The sequence below is a fragment of the Podarcis liolepis genome, assembly GCF_965112155.1.
Source record: "Podarcis liolepis genome assembly, chromosome: 4".
Lineage (NCBI taxonomy): Eukaryota > Metazoa > Chordata > Lepidosauria > Squamata > Lacertidae > Podarcis > Podarcis liolepis.
The window spans coordinates 79936874-79957582 of NC_139558.1; the positions used below are offsets into that span (position 1 = coordinate 79936874).

Here is a 20709-nt window from a genome sequence, read left to right on the forward strand (position 1 = left end):
GCAAACTCCGGCCCTCCAGATGTTTGGGACTACAATTCCCATCATCCCTGACCCCTGGTCCTGTTAGCTAGGGGTCATGGGAATTGTAGTCCCAAACTTATGGAGAGCCGGAGTTTGCCTGTGCCTGCTATACAGCAACATACCTTTGAGACAGAGGCTCAATTCTAATGCCTTTGTTGACTTGGCACAAGCCCCAGACCCCCTGTCTTGTGTTTATCAGAGCAATGGAGTATCTGATGTATTGTGCTGTATTTTTAATACTTTGTCCCCGTTATTTATTTTCATAGAAAATAACTCAGTTGCGCAGTTCAAGCATAAAACTATCGTTTATTGGACCGATCAGAAGTGATGTAGGAAGTGTTCTTTCCTTGTCAGTATACCAGTAGAGAGGGAGCTCTTAATTCCCTCAATTTGGGTGATGTGGAAAGCAGTCATGTAAGAAACCTCCATCTAAGTCAGGTGCTCAAGGGAAGAAGGGGCGAGGATGGAAAGGTCATTCCCAATCTGATAGATCTTGGTTTATCAGACTAGGATCACTTGTGTATGAATTGTACAACTATGACAGGGGTAATTTTTAAAGACGTTGCAAGTGTAAATACTTTCTTTAGACCAGACCCCCTCAAAGGGTCAACTATACCCCCAGATTCCCAGCTTTCATTTTAAAAAAGCAGTAGCAAATTTCCAGCATTTTTAGAACCCGAGGTGTGAGGCAAAAATGTACAGACACCCTTCTTCTAAGTTTTGTGCAAAAGTAGCTTGCTTTGCCATTTCAGGGTTTTGTTTTGCTTCCCTCCCTCCTGAAGAAAATCCTGTGGATACCCACATATGTGTGTGAGAGAGGAAGAAGTATGTATTTGCTGCCTCCGAGAGGGAGAGAGGTAGCTGTGTAAGAGAGAGAGAGAGCGAGCGAGCAGAGGGAGGTTTGTATGAATGTGTGATATGAGTGGTCTTTGGGGGAAATTGAGAGCTGAATATGCAAAGTGTGTGATGTGGGCACCTTGTATATTTTTCTTGATACTATGAAATCCTTCCTCTTGTTATTTTACAGCAATGGCATCATTGTGTGTCCGGGTGGAGTGGGGAGTAGAATTCGATATTGTATGATTTCTACACGAAGGACCAGCAGGACATAGCTGACTAGTTTTCCCTGGGTTGAGGAAGAAGCAATGACTAATTTAGTGTTCTGCCATCCCCCATAACAGCCATTTTGTGAGTGGTGCCCGCCCCACTTTCTAAAAATTCAGAATGTGTCTGTTGGTTCAAAAAGGATGGTGAACTCTGCTTTGTAGTTTTACAAAAATAACTTTACAATATATCTTTTTTAAAAAAAACAATCCTGAAGTCATCACATGGTTTCTTTCCCCAACCCTGTTTTGCTGGTTAGCTCAGTTGGTTAGAGCAGGGGTCAGCAACCTAAGGCCCATGGGCCACAAGCGGCTCCCATGGGCCACGCTAAACCAGTTCAGAGCAGAGTGGGGACCACCTTCTGCGACACTGGCGGGCTTCCCATTGGCTGCAGGAAGCTCCTGCAGCCAATGGGAAGCTACGTGCGCCTCTTCCATGCCGGAAATAGCGTTAGTGCGTGCGCGAGCACACACTCCAGCCCACCACAGTGTCTGCAGGACCGTGAACCGGCCCAAACCACAAAAACTTTGCTGACCCCTGGGTTAGAGCATGGTGCTGATAACACCAAGGTCGTGGGTTTGAAACCCGTGTGGGTGCATATTCCTGCATTTCAGGCGGTTTAAGTAAATGACCCATGGGCATGGAAACTCAGAGCATAGCAGCACCAGGACAGAAGAAAGTTCCGCTGCCCATTATGGAGGGAATGAATTGCACCCAGGGCTGCTGTTTCCATAATACCTGTTACCGTCCTTTGCCTTGCAGAGAGCTCCACTGCCCTGAGTTTTGTTTCCACTCTGATTAAATTACCGGTTTTGTACAGCTCTTCCTTTCACAACAAGCTGGGGGGTGGCTCAGGGAGTTCCTTCAAGCAGTCTTGACCCCCTGACCAATTGACCTGTGATTCAAGATCAAATGTGGAAAATTCCAGCCTTTGCATATTTTAAATTATCAGCACTGTCAGCTCTTAACTGTGCCATATGGTGCAGTTCTATTGGGACTTAGGTCATTTCAACACAATTACCTGCAGCAGCAAATATGTAAATCTTTGTAGAAATGAAGTATTCCTGTAGTTTTGGGCAGAAGTTATGTTTTTAGTATCTTCACAGTGCTGACACAGACAGTCACTATTAGGTAGGCATGAACAGATGCTGTTGTAATGCACTGCTTTAAAAATGCTGTTTCCTGGCCACATCCACACCATCCATTTAAAGCACTGCTACGCAGGTGGCGCTGTGGGTTAAACCACAGAGCCTAGGACTTGCCGATCAGAAGGTTGGCAGTTCGAATCCCCGTGACAGGGTGAGCTCCTGTTGCTTGGTCCCTGCTCCTGCCAACCTAGCAGTTCGAAAGCACACCAAGTGCAAATAGATAAATAGGTACCACTCCGGTGGGAAGGTAAACGGCGTTTCCGTGACCTGCTCTGGTTTGCCAGAAGCGGCTTAGTCATGCTGGCCACATGACCCAGAAGCTGTACTCCGGCTCCCTCGGCCAATAAAGCGAGATGAGTGCCGCAACCCCAGAGTCGGTCACGACTGGACTTTAATGGTCAGGGGTTCTTTACCTTTACTATACCACTTTAGCGGTTATAATAATATAATAATAATTTATTATTTGTACCCCACCCATCTGGCTGGGTTTTCCCAGCCACTCTGGCTGGCTCCTAACAGAGTCACTGGGAGATGCCTCACAGGGCTACAATTCCCAGCACCCTCCACAAACTACAGTACCCATGTTTCTTTGGGGGAAGCAATGACTGCCAGAGAACGCTTTAAATGTAAGGTGCAGAAGGAAATGTTTACAAGTGCATGTTTTTAGATTCATCGAATGATATCAGAGAAGCCCACCAGCCTCTCAACCAATGGCAATTTACTGTGTATATTATAATCACTGGTGGATTACTTTCTTTTCAGATCGGTGGTGTCGTTTGGGTCCAAGAACAGGGCAATTGGAGTGTCTGCTAAGAACCAAGTGAGTCATTTTCTGAATAACAGCAAGGGAAATTACACTGGGAAATTAGTAAAGTGGCTGTTTTGAAAATAAGACACTGGGAATAGAAAAAATAAATAAATTACCCATGCTGCTTCTCAGAATGTAGGTTGCTGAAATTATACTAATACCTGCTGCTAGACCTGTCAGATGGGAAGAGGACTATTACACTCATGCTCTGCTTAGAGATTTCCAAAGGCATCGGGTTGGCCACTGTGAAAACAGGATGCTAGGCTAGATGCTGGACTTTTTCCTAACCCAGTAGATCTTTTCTCGTGTTCCTATACTGGGCAGAGAGCAAATGCTGAGTGTAGCCCGTCAAGTAGCTGTTTTCTACACTGCTTGGGCTTTCCAGTGACCCAGAAACTCATCAGATGGGCCAGTGGCCTGTCCCCCTTTGGCTGCTGCTTTTTAAAGTACCAGGTAAACAGATGGTGCTACATATATTATTCATCTGTCTATCAAAGCCAAATCTGAATTGTAGATGGAGGCCACTCACCTATCAATCATCAAACATCATGACCTGCAGGGATTGGGGTCGGGGGCAGTGGCAGTGGCAGCGGAAGGGGTGTGTGGTCTGCCCCAGGTGTCATCGTGGTGTAGTGGTTAAGAGCGGTGGACTCGTAATCTGGTGAACTGGGTTCGCTTCCCTGCTCCTCCACATGCAGCTGCTTGGGTGACCTTGGGCTAGTCACACTTCTCTGAAGTCTCTCAGCCTCACTCACCTCACAGAGTGTTTGTTGTGGGGGAGGAAGGGAAAGGAGACTGTTAGCCGCTTTGAGACTCCTTAAGGGGAGTGAAAGGCGGGATATCAAGTCCAAACTCCTCCTTTTCTTCTTCTTCATCACCATCATCATCACTGAGGGGGTGTGTGACAAAATGACAAAAATATGTGTTTTTAAAAATAGGCTCACGAAAACTTTTAGTTCAGTCAACAAATGTAATGAAATGCGGCTGGCACTGGGCGCCACACCGCAGGGGCCGGCACTTACCTGGGAGTGACGTGGTGGCTTGGGCGCTTGCAGGCTCCGCGCTGCCTAAAATGGCAGCGTGGGGCTTGCGTCTGCCCACCGCCTCTCCCTCAGCTGCCCTACAGCTGAGGTGGCGGAGAGGCTCCACGCAGTGTGCCCTGCCCCTATGGGTAGCTCGCCCTGCCCCTGGCTGCAGGACGCGCGCGCTGCACTGGGCACCCGAGCGGCTAGCTATGCCGCTGCTCGGGGGGTCTGCTTCACCAGAATGTTCCTCACAAGGAAGCACACTGGCGGATCAAAACCCAGCAAGACTGAGCCCCACTGCCAGGATCAAACATGGTGTTGGGTCAGTTGATTGACAGGTGGAGTTGGTCAGGGAAAATATCTTTAGTTTTATGCTAGTTTTACTGCTTTTTTAATGTTGCAAGATGCTTTGAGTTACTTAAAAAAAATACTAATGAGTTAAATAAATTATTGTGTCCCTCCCACCTGTAAAAGTTGGCTCGCAAGAAGGAGCCAGTTAGAAAAGGTTGCCCACCCCAGCTTTAACTAGTAATGATAAATGAAACTTGAAGCAATAAACAGAACGTGAAACATGCCTATACTTGAAATATGCCTTTGCTGACAATAGATCTCAGTTTGCTTCTGGCATCTTCTTTGACAAGATGGCCAGTCATCAGGGTTTTCTCTCCCCCCCCCCCATTTGTAGTTAATTACCCATGCAAAGAACACGGTGTTTAACTTCAAGAGATTCCACGGCCGTACATTTAACGATCCTTTTATCCAGAAGGAGAAAGAGCACTTGAGTTACTCTGTTGTTCCAATGAAAAATGGAAATGTTGGAATAAAGGTAAGACGAATTCATCGCTTCTATGATTTTACTTTTTTTTTTGTCAATCTCCTTTCATAGTATAAATGGGAGTGCATCACACTATTCCAACCTTGACTGCAGCTCATGGTTTGTCTGGAGCAAGACAAACCATGACCTTTGGTTTGATGGTAATGTTGAGTCAGGGGTAGAGAATTTCTGGCCTGCTCACCTCATTAGGTCTTCTAGGCGTCTCCATTTGGCCCCGCCATGTCTGCCCATCTTATACTTGATGTCACGAGGGAGGTAAAGGGGTTTGTAGGCACCACTAGTCAGCTGTAATGTGTTATCTGAATCGGATAAACTGTGGTTAAGCTTTAATGTGCGTTTTGTTTGGAACAAACCAACCTCAGATCATAATTATGAAGCTGGCTTATTTCAGCAAAACATTGTTAAGGTTTACCACTGTTAGGGTTTGGATGAAATACTAAGCTGTGCTTAAAGGTAAAGGGACCCCTGACCATTAGGTCCAGCCGTGGCCGACTCTGGGGTTGCGGCGCTCATCTTGCTTTATTGGCCGAGGGAGCTGGTGTACAGCTTCCAGGTCATGTGGCCAGCATGACTAAGCCGCTTCTGGCGAACCAGAGCAGCGCACGGAAACGCCGTTTACCTTCCCGCTGGAGCGGTACCTATTTATCTACTTGCACTTTGACGTGCTTTCAAACTGCTAGGTTGGCAGGAGCAGGGGCCGAGCAACAGGAGCTCACCCTGTCGCGGGGATTCAAACCACCGACCTTCCGATGAGCAAGTCCTAGGCTCTGTGGTTTAACCCACAGCGCCACCCGTGTCCCTTAAGCTGTGCTTAATTGAAAGCAAAAGCTTCTCATGGCTATACTGGAGGGGAGCAAGGCTCCCTTCTACTCATGTCATGATTAACCACAGTTTATCTTAAACCTGAATGTGGTTGTTGTGGCTTTTTCCCCGCCCCTCATACTTCAGCCTTTTCCTCAGATCTTGGGCTCCTGTCAGTTTTCTCACATTCTCAGGGCGTGTGTGTGTGTGCGGCTCATTTACACAGACTGGCTGATGCTCATCCACAGCTAGCTGTGACTTTCAGATGTGCAATAGGAAATGTTTTTGGAAATCATTGTTTTGTAGAACGAATTTTTGGTGATTAGAATCTAAGAATAATAGTGGACTGACCTGGCTCCGGCCCAGCTGGAATTGCTGCAATAGTTGCTTTACTCTTTTTCCGTTTCTTCAGGTTATGTACATGGACGAGGAGCATTTATTTAGTGTGGAGCAGATAACAGCTATGCTACTGACGAAACTGAAGGAGACGGCAGAGAATAACCTCAAAAAGCCTGTCTCCGATTGCGTTATTTCAGTAAGTAGCTCCATTTAACCTTGGGTTTGTATTTGTCTCCTCTTGTGCTGACCCTGTAGGCCCTGTTGTGCAGGTGTCTAAGCAACTTTGAATATTGAATATAACTGGACCCGGCGGGTGATGTGGGGGTATCTGATGCTGCAGCATCGGTGAAGCTAAGCAGGCGGAGAACAAAACAGAAACCTCGATGGGAATCCTCTGGGACACCCACGTAAATGTGGAGACATTGTTAAGATGTGAAAAGAAAACATTGCATTTGGTTACTTATAGATCTATAAGAGTAATACGTCATTTTGAGCGTCTGCGCAAGCGGCGAAACCCGGAAGTAACCCGTTCCGTTACTTCTGGATCGCTGCAGAATGCAACCTGAAAACGTTCAACCTGAAGCATATTTAACCCGAGGTATGATTGTATATGAGTGTAATTGAAATAGACAACAGATAATGACAAGTACTAATAGCACATATATCATGTATTAGTGCAGAGTGGTGTGAAATACTGTGGGCAGTATCCAACATTCCTTTCCTGCCAATGTAAGAGACTTCCACTGGTGGAATGAAACTTCCCCTCCTCTCCTCTTCCCTGCACCCCCCCTTGCACCCTCAAAATCAGCTATATTGGAGTAGGAGGAACTTCTGAAGCAGTTTGGGGACAGGCCTGGAGGAGAAGAGAAGGGGAGAGTTCCGTTGTACAAGGTGAGTTCTGCTTGTGGAGCATTGGATACTGCCAAGACATAAAGAAATTATACAGTAAACATATACACAATGATTATGAATTCCTAAGTTAATATAAGGCTTTTAATTAATTATACATCCACATGGATAGTTGGCAAAAAAATGGAATTAATTCTACAGCATAAACCACCAACGTGTGTTTTAAAATTGGGTGGCTTATGTTGAAGACTTAAAGGGAACTGATTTTTGCCACCTTTCCATGAATTTATAATTTTGCAAACGTATTATGTAAACGTATTATATTGCATGTTGCTACAGTGTGCCATTCCTTTTAAAATAACTGCAGAAGTGTGAGAATATGCATTTTAAAACATTTATATCCCGTCCTATTGTCTGCTAACTTTTATTTGCTTGATATTTATGTACTTAAGCATAGGTTGGGTGAAGTGGTTTTTTTGTTGTTGTTTTTTTTGTTTAGTAATATTGAATTTATTCTGTGTTTGCTAAATTGTTGACTTTCATTATTTTGAATTTACTGACGTGTTTTGTATTTGTGTTTCCAGTGTTCTCTATTTTGATGTTTTGAATGTGTGCTGTAAGCCACTATGGGCACAGCTCGTTGAGGAAAAGTCACATCTTAGTAAAATCAATCAGTCTTCTCAGCATGTTACTCAATGCAATGTCCTTGCTGAAATCAGCCATCAGGATTGCACTGGGGCAGTGAATGAGAGGCCACCTTAGTAGCCAGGGCTGAAACACTGTGCCTTTAAATTACTGCAAAGGAAGCCCAGAGAGATTGTATTTTAAAAACAAATTAGCAGGACTTTTGGTAACCCTCCATACCCCTATGTGATCGCTTCCCTTAGGTTCCAACTTTCTTCACTGATCCTGAAAGGAGGTCTCTGCTGGATGCTGCTCAGGTTGTGGGCTTGAATTGTCTCAGGCTCATGAATGATATGACAGCAGGTGGGCCAATGAAATTTATTTCCTGTTTACATAGAGCACATAGAGCAAAGTGTCTCCCCTCATGATTATAGCCACGCCTACCGTTGATGCAGCGGGACGCGGGTGGCGCTGTGGGTAAAACCTCAGTGCCTAGGACTTGCCGATCGTATGGTTGGCGGTTCGAATCCCTGCGGCGGGTTTCGCTCCCGTCTTTCAGTCCCAGCTCCTGCCCACCTAGCAGTTCGAAAGCACCCTTAAGTGCAAGAAGATAAATAGGTACCGCTTTATAGCGGGAAGGTAAATGGCGTTTCCATGTGCTGCGCTGGTGCTGGCTCGCCAGAGCAGCTTTGTCACGCTGGCCACGTGACCCGGAAGTGTCTCCGGACAGCGCTGGCCCCCGGCCTCTTAAGTGAGATGGGCGCACAACCCTAGAGTCGGACACGACTGGCCCGTACGGGCAGGGGTACCTTTACCTTTACCTTTACCTTTACCTTTACCTACCGTCGATGCAAAAGCATATTGTGAAAATGTGCTGTCCAGGCATGTAAGTTCTCCCACAGATAGATGCGTAAGCTCAGAAAACTGCTTCTGGAGTTCATAAGGGCACTAGGTGTCAGCTTGTTAACCTTTTTATCAAGGCCGTGTGGTTGGGGATGGTGAAGGGAAAAGGCAGACTGGAACTATTCTCCATCTTTTCTGCTACATTTCTGAGCAAGCGAACTTTGCTGTCTCAAGTGTATACCAGGGCTGAGTGCAGTTCCACCTCCCCAGCTGGAAGTGCCATTGACTTTCTAGCTATCTTAAGCGGCTTTGACTTAACATCAATGGTTTGTCTTTTCCCAGTGGCCCTGAACTACGGGATTTACAAGCAGGACCTTCCAGCTCCAGAAGAGAAACCACGATTGGTGGTGTTCATAGATATGGGCTACTCGGCATTTCAAGTCTCCGCCTGCGCTTTTAACAAGGGTAAAGTGAAGGTAGGCAGAGCCCGAGGGGCCGATATGAGCAGACCTGTTGGCAAACTCATTTCCAGGAATGTGGATGCAGAATGCAAAAACTGGAAAGGGGAGGAGAAAAGCTCTGTGCAGAGTGTTGCAAACAGGACAGAAAGCAAGCAGCATGTGGTCAACTGGGGCCAGAGATCTGAGTGGTTCAGCTAGGAGTGGCGTGTCAGGCGGGACAGAGCCGCAGCAGGAGCGTCCTGGCTGCAGTGCTGCTGCTACTTCCCACGAAGGGGAGAGGGAGGTGACAAGTGAGGTCAGGGCTGCATCTGTATCCGTTTAATATGAACAATGGGATAAATAACACAATACTTAGTTTCATGTCTTGAGCAGCACACACCCCATATCTGGATGTTCTGAGATAAGAGACCAGGTGCACTGGGTTACCATAGCAACAGAGGTCGGGTGTGTGACTGCTGAGTCATTCGCCCTCCCATTGGCTCAGGGATGTAGAGACAGGTATAATAGTCTCTGGGGCATTGCCTTCATTGGGTCCAATTACATCTCCTGGTGCTGCCCTGTTCTGACTCTGAATCTGTGAGAGTCAAGAAAAGGCTGTGGGTTTTGCACAGCAGCGTTGGCTAGCATGGCAATTGTGTCAGCAGATCTCTCTGTAGATATGTATACAGTAGTACCTCAGGTTACATACGCTTCAGGTTACAGACTCCGCTAACCCAGAAATAGTGCTTCAGGTTAAGAACTTTGCTTCAGGGTGAGAACAGAAATCGCTTGGCGGCGGCAGGAGGCCCCATTAGCTAAAGTGGTGCTTCAGGTTAAGAACAGTCTCAGGTTAAGAACGGGCCTCCGGAACAAATTAAGTACTTAACCCGAGGTACCACTGTATTTAATTCAGAACTGTATATAGTAGATAGCCGTGTTTAGCTTTGTCTTGCTCCTGAAGACAGTGATCACTTTGTTGCTTTGCACTGTGTGGGAGAGGAGTTTTCCCCTCAGCTAGGGACTCTGGAAGAAGCTGTCTGCTGGGAGAAGGAAAACCCTGAAGACTCTACTGAGGCTCTGCATACTCGGACGATACATCACACGGGTTGTGGTGTGGTGAACTACCAACTGGCTTGCACAAGTCGCTAACTGTGGGCATGTTGACGGGAGTGCCAGATGGGCTCTGTTGGTGTACCTGCACAACTCCAACCTCCCTCTCTCCCAGGGAATGGCAGTGGCATCACTGATGGGCTGTTTATTGCTACAGCTCCACCCCATCTGGTGATCTACTCCTGTCCTTTCCATTCATTCTTCTGCTGAGTTACCTGTCCCAGTGTTCAGCATGATGTGGCCAATGAGCACACTTGACTCCCATTGGACAGTCCTGGGGTCCCCTGCGCCTCTTTGCTTTAGTTTTGCTTCTGTAAATTTTGTGGGTCTTTTGTGTATCTGTATTGTGGTATCGTTTCGGCCACATGAGCAACTGCTCTCACACCGGAACTTCGGAAATAGACGGAATGACGGAATCTTACCCATGAGTATGTTCTCCCAAGCCGGCCTTAAACTGGTACTGCCTGTGTTGATTTAGCATGCACTGGGAGCTCTGTGTATGTTTGTACATGGATGTCAATGTTATGATTAAACAACGCTGGCTGGTAGCACCGTTTGCTTAGCCTTCGTATCAATAGTCATTTCATTCCAGGTTTGAATGGCGGTGCTATGTAGGGCAGCTAACATTGCCTTCTTTTCTTCCAACCAGGTGCTTGGCACAGCTTTTGATCCTTTTCTGGGCGGAAAAAGCTTTGATGAAAAACTAGTGGATCACTTCTGTGCTGAAATAAAAGCCAAGTACAAACTGGACCCCAAATCTAAAGTACGGGCCCTTCTTCGTTTATACCAGGAGTGTGAGAAGCTGAAAAAACTAATGAGCTCAAACAGCACAGATATCCCACTTAATATTGAATGCTTTATGAATGATATAGACGTGTCTGGAAAGATGAATAGGTGAGAGATCCCTCTGATGCGGTTCAATTGTACTGGAAAGAATAGATTGCATGGAAACCTTTGAACAAAAAGACAAACAAGAGAAGGTTTATACTTCATAGGAAGCACGTCAGATATAGCTCTACGTTACTGTTCTGTCACCACAAGGATTTCTGCTTGCCCTGTGGGGCGTTCTTCCCCTCTGCTCCCCCTGCACACCCCCTAAATCTGTCCTAGGGGTTTCCCCAATCCTCTGGAGCAGATTTGGGGAAGGTGCAGGGTGCACACAGTGGCAGGAAGAGGAGAGGAAATTGTGCAGGCGGAAGTCTTCGCACTTACAGGATGCGGTAGCTGAAGGCCATCCTTTGTAAAGTGTGTGAAGCTGCCCTTTCTAGGCATGTCAAGGAGCTACTAATGGAGGCACCAGTGAACTGTCCTTATGCTTGTCTTGACCGGGCACAGGAGTGTCGTGCCCAGTGAGGTGGCGCTGCAGTGCTAGCTTCCTGGCAATGGTTTGCTTACCGAGGAGGAGAGAAGTTTGTGGGGGTGCTAGCGCTCTGGATCAACTTCACTGCACAACTCCAGCCTCCTTGCCCCACCCTTCCTCCTGCTAAGAGGAAGTAACTGCCATTAAGTCTAAACTTAACAGTAGCACCCCTGTCTTTCTCCCCTTTCAAGTGAAAGCTCTGAAGACTTTGTCTCCAGCCACAATATGTGAATGTGCGTTTGCCATCAAACACCTGCTTTGGGGGAGCTCCTTCGCTTCCATTTTGTCCCTAGTTCACGGGTGCGGACGAAAGGCTTTCTCTCGCTTTTGAACCGACCAAGGCGATCAGGGTTGAGCAATCGCCATAGACCGCCTTGCTTGAACTCCAAGGAAGCCTCAGCCCTCGGTTTCTCTTTGTGTTTTGCCCGCCTAGATCCCAGTTTGAAGAAATGTGTGCTGACCTCTTGCAAAAAATAGAGCTTCCCCTTCGTTCCTTGATGGACCAGACTCAGCTCAAAGTGGAGGATGTGCATGCTGTGGAAATTGTCGGCGGAGCCACACGCATGCCAGCTGTCAAAGAGAAGATCGGGAAGTTCTTTGGCATGGACGTGAGCACCACACTGAACGCCGACGAAGCTGTCGCAAGAGGCTGTGCCTTGCAGGTGTGTGGGCAACACCCCCCTTCCGGGAGATGGGTCTCTTGGCTTCAGCTGGTCCACACTTTGGGGGTGCCTTTGGACGGGAGCATTTCTGCTGGAGAAGTGGCGGGTGGTGGGGCTTTAACCCATCCAGCATCAATCTGCTCTAAATCTCCCCCACCCTGCCCGCAGCTTTCCCTCCACAGGTTAACAACAAGTACTTATTAATTACATGTATGCTTCCAAAACAAGTCTTGATATCATGTTGAATCTGTCTGGATATTTGTACCTAGCAACTGATTTTAGTGCTGTCTGGTTTTGTTTGAATGATGTAATTCTGTTTCCTTTAATGGTCACCCACTTTCTCACTTGTAAACGGGCACGCATCTCAAGTGATATGAGTTTCCCAGGGGAAAAAAATCCCTATGCAAATTAGCCTAATTGGGAAACTTGTCACTCCTATCTTTAATAAATGAAACTTCAAATGTTTGACGGTTCCAAGCTTGCATTACATGGCATTTGTGGTTGGCATCCATTTATTGTTGTGCTTGAGCTTGCAAAAGGAAAATTTTTATGCGGAAAAACTAAAAAAGTCCTGGGAATTTTCCCCCCCCATCCTACCTCACTGGTTATCCTCAAGTTGTATGGCAAATCTGTAGCTTCTGAATTAACGTACTACCTCATGAGTATATTTATTGTTTACTTTATGCTATTTATAGACCGCTTTTCAGGCAGACCTCAGAGAGTAATTTTCATGAGATTGACACAAAAATAAGCATTACTTTTTATTTCTGGGGGGGAAAAGTTCAAATAAAGTGAAACAGGTGACTTGTTTGTGTAGAAGATGCTGTTTCTGTCCTCAAGATAAGCTGGTCCTTTTTTGTTGTTACATAATAACTTAATTCCAGGTAACATGGCTCACTAGGATTGCATCATAAATTGGTTTTGCCGTTATAACTTCTGCACACGAAGATGCTTCCTTGTCTCTGATGTCTAGTCACTTCTCTTTGGCTAAACCAGTAGCCCATCCCATTGTTTCTTCCTCACATCTTGCTTTCTCTTAGCCAATGGATAGACTTTAACTAGGGGGGTTTTCTAATTCCATCTTTTTATCTCTTAGTGTGCAATTCTGTCTCCAGCTTTTAAAGTTCGAGAATTCTCCATCACTGAATCCGTTCCATTCCCAATATCACTGCTGTGGAGCACAGAGTCTGAAGATACTGATGGGTAAGAAACCACCCCCCCCACCCCCAGAAAATCCTCTTCTTGCACAGGTGACCTCCTAATGTTAACGTGAAACTCAGGTTGGGGCTAGCCAGCTGCACAATTGGGGCCTGTGTACCTTGGATTTTACAGATAAGACCTCATTGTATGTTGTATTCCACATGGGTACAGCTGGTGATGTAGAAGGCAGGCAGCTCTGTTGGGATTTGAGAAGCGCTGTACCTCATTGATAGAGCATCTGCGTTTTGTGCAGAAGATCTCCTGTTCAGGCTTCAGGTAGGGCTGGGAGAGATACTGTCTGAAACTCTGGAGAGCTGCTGCCGGTCAGTAGACAGGGTTGAGTTAGATGGACCAGTGGTCTGACTCTGTATAAGGCAGCTTCCTATGCTCCTGGATAGGAAGATATACTTTAGATGATATTGGTGAGAGAGGTAATCTGGCCCAATCAAGTCCTGAAATAAATAGCTCCTAGATATTAAAGTCTTACCTACAGGACTGCCTCTCCTGATATGTCCCACGGAGGACCTTACGGTCTTCAAACAAAAACATCTTGGAGATCCCAAGCCACAGAGAGGTTAGGCTGGCCTCAACCAGAGCCAGGGCTTTTTTGGCTGTGGCTCCAGTCTGGTGGAACGCTCTGTCACAAGAGACAAGGCCCTGCGGGACTTGACATCTTTCTGCAGGGCCAGCAAGACAGAGCTGTTCCACCAGGCCTTTGGCCAAGGCACAATCTGCCCCCCTCCTTTGGTAATCCTCATAGAACTCTAGCCAAATGGTTGCCATTAATTTGATTCTGATTTGATTTTAGAATGAATTGATTTTAGAATGTATTTCAATTAATTGATTGTGATTTTATGTTACTTTTACTGTTGTTAGCCGCTCTGAGCCCTGCTTTGGCTGGGGAGGGTGGGATATAAATAAAATATTACTATTATTATTATTACATGCAATACACATTTTACAGCAGGTCAGATGTGGTGGGCCAATTGCAATCTACTGTAAGGTTGGCTTCAAAATAATACGGATGTCTAACTTGTTCTCCCTCTCTTTTGTTTTGACTAGAATTCATGAAGTGTTCAGCAGGCATCATGCAGCCCCTTTTTCCAAAGTCTTGACTTTTTACAGAAAAGGCCCATTTGAACTCCAAGCTTTCTATTCTGATCCCGGTGGCACCCCCTACCCTGAGAAAATGATTGGTAAGTGAATGTTCCCTTCTCAGACAATATACCGGTTGCTGGAAAACACAGAAGGAGAGAGGGCTCTTGTGGTCGAATCCTGCATCTGGTTGGTCACTCTGAGGACAGGATGCTAGACTGGCCTGATCCACCAAGTTCTTAAGATTTCAATCCTTGGCAGTGTTTAGCCGTATAAAATTGGCATTGCTAGTCTGATAATGGCCTGGTACGCACATAATGTTAAACTCTGGTTAATATAACTCCAATTTCATTCCTCCCTTGCTGTGTCATGATAGAAAGACAAAATCAGAGCCTCACTTGGCATTACTTGCAGTTTCCCGCCAAACCAACCATGACTGGAAACCAAGATTTGTTCTTAGCTTATTGTTCATCATTTGATTGGCTGAAACAAACCACCAGCCCTCGTTTGCATGTAGCGCCAAGCATTGCTCAGGTTTGTTTGCTCCTTAACATGGCAACAGCAGGAGTGGGAAACGAGTGAAGTGAGAGCTTTTCAGCAACATGTGCCAACATGCTGGTTTACATTAAACCGTTTTCAACTATGGTTTAATGCTTTGCACAAACCAGGGCATTGGCAGATTTGTATCTCTGGCTGTGTGGTATACTGCAGAAATGTTGCACAAAGTTCCTTTTTTTAAAAAAGAAAAAAGAAAAAGTAGCACTGGGGTTTTGTGTACACCCCCAGTATTTTTTTAAACATTGCAGTGCCGACTGGTTGTGTCAATGTTGTTGAAACAATAACAATAATTGCAATGGAGTTTCATGCCCATTCATTTCATTGGATCTAGTAACGTTGGCTTCAACTCTTAAGCATTAAAAGTCCTAGACAGTTTGAAAATTTTCCATCCTTTTTTAGTCTTGCGTCTCTCGATAGTTGAGGGCCTTTTGGAAATGGATGGTTTGGGGGATAATTTACGACTCCCGTGCTTAACTTTGGGACCACTCTCTTGTTTATAGGCAAATATGTTATCCAGAATATCGCAGCCCAGAATGATGGGGAGAAAACTAAAGTCAAGGTCAAAGTTCGCATCAATACTCATGGCATATTTAGTGTCTCTACTGCGTCTATGGTGGAGCAGATGAAAGAGGAAGAGAATGAAAATCACAGTGTTGAGGCTGTAGTAGATGCTCAGAATCAAAAACCTTCAGAGGAGGACATTAATGTAAGTTGGTTTCTTCACCTGGAATACACGGCTATCATTCAGTGGTAGGGCACATTTCTTTCCATGTTGAAGGGCTGGGGTTCAGTCCCTGACACCCCCAATTAAATAGCTCAGATAGCTGTTCCCTTTGTGTGACCCTGGAGAACTATTGCCAGTCAGAACAGATGATGTATAAGGCAGATTCCTATGTATGTCTGCTTGGAATACTTTAAAATTACTTAAGAGGGAGGAAGCTTTTTATTGTTCTATTTTCTTTTTCTATAAGATGGGAAGGGAGGTAATTCTACAGCCTTATGGGGAGAATTAGTCTGTGTAAACACTGTACCTTTAAAGCACACACACACACACACACACCCTGAGAATTCTGGGCACTGTAGTTTAAGGGTTCCTTGGAATTTTAACTGTGTGGGGAGTGAATTCTTCAAGGGAAAGAATGTTGTTCAAAGGTATAATGTGTATGCAGCCATAGAAATGGCGTGGAATGCTTTCCATCAGCTTCGGCTGCTGGCCCAGCTGTGCCCCTGTCTGAACAGGGATAGCCTAACCACTGTTGCCTACGCTCTAGTAACCTCTAGGTTAGATTACTGCAATGTGTTATATGTAGGGCTGCCTTTGAAGATGCTTCAGAAACTTCAGCCTGTGCGGAACTTGGCAGCCAGGTTACTCACGGGGGACAAGATGGTTTGAGCCTAGCACACCAATCCTGGCCCAACAGCACCAGCTGCCAGTTAGTTTTGGGCCCAATTCAAAGCGCTGCTTTTGACCTAGAAAGCCTTAAATGACTCAGAACCACAATATCTCAAGAGCCACCTCTCCCCGTATGACACTGTGATCATCACCTGAGGCGCCTCTTTGTGTGCTGCCTCCTGAAGAGATCCAGAAGACAGCAACACAAGAATGGGCCTTTTCCGTGATGAGTCCCCAATTGTCGAACGCTCTTCCCAGGAAGGCTCCCCTGGCAGCTTCATTACTTACCTTTCGGCTCCAGGGAAAAATGTTTCTTTACAACCAGCCCTTTGGGCTGATGAACATTCTATGGCCTTTTAAATACGTTTGTGGGAAGGGAATGTTATTGGATTTTTTTTATTGTGTATTGCATTATGAATTTTGAATTATTTTGAATTATGTTGTGAACTGCCCTGTGATCTTTGGGTGAAGGGCGATATCCAAATTCAATAACTAATATATTCACATTAATAATTATTATAAATTGTGATATAGTACACAATTCACCTATCAGAGTAGATCATCTCTTTGGAGTTGTTCCAATAATTGGGATGGCTACTTGGATTTGAATTTCCATCAGCCTCAGTCAGGAATGCTGGGCATTTTAGTGTAACAACATCTGGACGACTGCAAATGATTTCTCTCTGGCAAAATGCTTATATGTGATGCACTCACTAGTGGCAAATTTCCTTTTTATAATAAGAATATGTTTTGGAAAGCTGCTTGCGGTATCTTGTTTACAGCCTGTGTATTATCAAGCATTAAATTTGTTGTAGATTCTTACTGAATCCATGTCCATGTCCTGTTCACATCATTTGTGCCTGGGCTCCCATTTCAGAACTTTATCCAGCAGGGCAATCATGAGGCTGGAGCTCAGCCCCAGGTACAAACAGATGGTCTGCAGACGTCACAGTCTCCCCCTTCTCCTGAGACTCCCTCTGAAGAAAACAAAATCCCAGATGCCAGAAAAGTGAGTGACCCTTTAATGCCTTCCGCCGAAGGAAAAGTAGAAATTCAATTAACTCGGTATAAAAGTAATCTCCCATCGAAAGACTCTAAGCAACCTGGTGCTCCTGGCAACGTGTGTTGGCAGGATCAAGGTCGCTTGAGATTGCGCGAGAACTTTAAAAACAGACTTTCTGAGAAACGCCTGCCAATCTGGGATGTGTCAATGTTCTTTCTCTGCTGTCCGCCCCAGGGAAACGAAAAGAAGAACGACCAGCCTCCCGAAGCGAAAAAGCCCAAGATGAAAGTGAAGAATGTCGAGCTGCCTATTGAGGCGAACTTGGTCTGGCAGCTCGGAAGAGACCTGCTCAACATGTACATTGAAACGGAGGTGTGTGAAATGAGGGTCGGGCATTGTATATACAAATAGCAGTCACAACTTCCAAATGGTAGACCTTAAGTTGCTAAGATGTCACCACCCACGCACAGAGTGGGGAGGAAGTATTGGCATGCTCAAAGAAACCCGAGATCCTTAAACAACCCTGTGAGGGCTATGCATGCTCAGTGGGCACCATAGCCGGGGTGGTGGTGGAATGGGCACTGGCCAGAAGCACTCCACACATCCTTATTTGTTGATGCAGGTCCCACTTGTCTTAATCTCAGGCCCCATCTGCATTATACATTTAAGGCCCGGTCATACCACTTTGGGCTTCCCCCCAAAAAATCTTGGGAACTGTCGTTTGTTAAGGATTCTGAGAGCTGCTGGGAAAGTCCTATTCCCCCTCACAGAGCTCCAAATTCTCAGAGTGGCTTTAGCGATCAGTCCCTCTTCCCAGCGAACTCCGAGAATTGTAGCTCTGTGAGGGGGAATAGGAGTCTCCCAACAACTCTCTTAACAAACTCAGTTCCCAGGATTCTTTGGGAAATTCTTATATCAATTTCTATGAGAATGTATGGGAGTATATTACTGTGTGTGTGTGTGTGTGTGTGTGTGTGTGTGTGTGTGTAAAACACATCTTTGTTCTCTTTCTCTCTCCCCCCCCCCACTTTCCCACCTTTTTCTCTCTTTCACTATTTCTTTATAATAGAAATTCTTGCAATAAAAGATTAATATTATATTGGTGGTTATTTAAAAAATGTGAATAAATTAAAAGCTTTACAGTACTGCATTTGTTTCACTAATATTTACAGTATTGTAAACAAAGTCTTTGAAGGGCCTTTGTGTTTCATTTCGCCAAGTACAGTTACCTGGTCTTCAGAATCTGACGAATTAATGTAATTGTTTTTGTTAATGAAATAGGGCAAGATGATTATGCAAGACAAACTGGAGAAGGAAAGGAATGATGCAAAGAATGCGGTTGAAGAATACGTTTATGATTTCAGAGACAAGTTATCCGGACCATATGAGAAATTTGTGTGTGAGCAGGTAATTACTTCATTTATTCAGTATATTTCTGTACCACCCTTAATCAAGAATGCCTCTGAGATAGTTAGCAAAATGGAAGTTAAGTACTGTAGATATTCATCAAACAGTGGCTTCAAATATTTAGCGTATCGTAATGCTTATCCCAACTAGTTTTCAAAATATTATAAATTCCACAAACGGGGTGGATTTCAGCAGCTCTTGGTACATTTGACTGTAAAAGCAACAAGTAGATTAGTTGGTACCAGTATCAACACATGTGTAAAATTATTTCTAGGAAGCTTTTTGATAGTCAGTTTGTCAGAGCTTCCCTCAAATTCAAGGTGGTTGATTTTTAAATCTTGCTATTGCTTGGCAATCAAAATCTCCTTTCTTTATCTTGGCTGCCTCGACAGCAAGGTGAGGAAACTCTTCAAATCCAAGGGCTGCCTTCTGTCCTGGGGGGCGGTATATGCCCAATGATGGTTAGCGGAGGCAACAGAGGTCCCCACATGATAGTGTTTTTCCAGCCCCCCACCCCCATGTTTCTCCATCCAGGCAAGCGAGGGGCATTTTTGTAGTTTGTTAAGCACAGGCACTCAGAGGGTGTGGCATGGCTCATGGGGGGGCGTGGCTTGGGGAGAGTTGTGTGGGTCAGAGAGAGGGGCCTGCTGGGTCGCATTCAGCCCCTGGTCTGCTCTGGAGCATCAAGACTTTAAGGTGGTGCAGATGGGGCTTAAAGGCCCAGTATGGAAAGGAGATCAGCAATTGGAGCCCAAGCCAGTCTTTAAGGAATGGTCCCTAGCAGGTTATGAATGTAGAGGCTAGTGAGGTAGGGACATGGAGTGTTAATCTACTTGTGGGGTGGAAGGGGCTCAGCCCGCCACTCTCCATTCCGTCTAGAGCCGTAGTTCCCAATGTGGGGCACACGCCCCACAGGGGGGCAATTTGATTTTTAAGGGGGGCAATTTGGAAGCTTGGTTAGACCAAATTAATGGCCTTTAAGGCTTCCTCCATGTGAATAGGAGTTCACTTTTTGAATAATCTGAATTATATGTCACCGAGGGAAGGGGGGCACCAGGATTTTAGAGATGCTTAGGTGGGGCAGGGCCAAAAAAAAAGGTTGGGAAACACTGGTCTAGAGAGCCAGTGTGGTGTAGTGGTTAAGGGTGGTAGACTCGTAATCTGGTGAACCGGGTTCGCGTCTCCGCTCCTCCACATGCAGCTGCTGGGTGACCTTGGGCCAGTCACACTTCTCTGAAGTCTCTCAGCCTCATTCACCTCACAGAGTGTTTGTTGTGGGAGAGGAAGGGAAAAGGAGAATGTTAGCTGCTTTGAGACTCCTTTCAGGTTGTGATAAAGTGAGATATCAAATCCAAACTCTTCTATTGAACCTCAGAGGATCTTTTTGCCTTGAGAAGTCATTCACTGCAGGAAGGTTGTATTGTGTCAAGCCTTTTGCCAGATACACAGCGTGTGAGCTGGCTTCCACATTTACTGGAAAACCTCTTAAGTTTTCCCAGAACACTTAGGACTCCATTGTTAGGTTTCCCTCGGAGCTCCTTTCTCTCCTCAACAACAATCCATCAAGATTGTGTGGCCTTATTTTGCACCAGTTAACATTTTGACTTGTTTTGTAAAGTTTCCCCCGTAGCAGGGGGGTGGGTTGGCGCAATCTCAAAAACGTATTCTTGGGACTTTTGCTTAGGATCGCCACCGCTTCTCCACGCTGCTGTCAGAGGTAGAGGACTGGCTATACGAGGAAGGAGAGGACCAGCCTAAACAGGTCTATATGGACAAACTGGCTGAGTTAAAGGTATGGTTACTTTCATGATGTCGGTGGTGTGAAAGGAAGAGTTGTTATGGGTTGATTAAATTCCTTTCAGGGCTCAATACAGTCTCCCATGCATTCCTCTGCTGTAGATTTTATCAGTGGGTTACAGCAGGTATTTTTTTCAGACCCAGGCCCCACTTTTAACCCAAACATGCATTTGCGGAACTATTTTTTAATCTTTTATCATATAGTTGCATGGTGGTCCCAGCCCACCAGTTGAAAACCCAGTTTATTAGAGAAAGTACGATTTATCCCATTATGAGGTGGTGTTCTG

The 20709-nt window shown here is 45.6% G+C and overlaps 1 protein-coding gene across 4 annotated transcripts in view; it reads left to right on the plus strand.

Annotated features, from left to right (window-relative positions):
- Nucleotides 1-20709, plus strand: part of HSPH1 (heat shock protein family H (Hsp110) member 1) — a gene marked incomplete at its 5' end in the record, with an annotated part of 42347 nt that overhangs the window by 17298 nt on the left and 4340 nt on the right. For 2 of the 4 annotated variants that reach the window (XM_083498889.1, XM_083498892.1), the window contains 14 exons: nucleotides 3036-3093; nucleotides 4792-4932; nucleotides 6155-6277; nucleotides 7818-7917; nucleotides 8740-8873; nucleotides 10597-10841; nucleotides 11741-11969; nucleotides 13066-13172; nucleotides 14232-14365; nucleotides 15323-15528; nucleotides 17093-17224; nucleotides 17453-17590; nucleotides 18500-18625; nucleotides 20310-20417. In XM_083498889.1, the coding sequence (XP_083355015.1) occupies nucleotides 3036-3093; nucleotides 4792-4932; nucleotides 6155-6277; nucleotides 7818-7917; nucleotides 8740-8873; nucleotides 10597-10841; nucleotides 11741-11969; nucleotides 13066-13172; nucleotides 14232-14365; nucleotides 15323-15528; nucleotides 17093-17224; nucleotides 17453-17590; nucleotides 18500-18625; nucleotides 20310-20417 (1981 nt within the window). The remainder of the gene's footprint in view (nucleotides 1-3035; nucleotides 3094-4791; nucleotides 4933-6154; nucleotides 6278-7817; nucleotides 7918-8739; nucleotides 8874-10596; nucleotides 10842-11740; nucleotides 11970-13065; nucleotides 13173-14231; nucleotides 14366-15322; nucleotides 15529-17092; nucleotides 17225-17452; nucleotides 17591-18499; nucleotides 18626-20309; nucleotides 20418-20709) is intronic. The other 2 variants (XM_083498890.1, XM_083498891.1) reach the window with 1 other exon arrangement.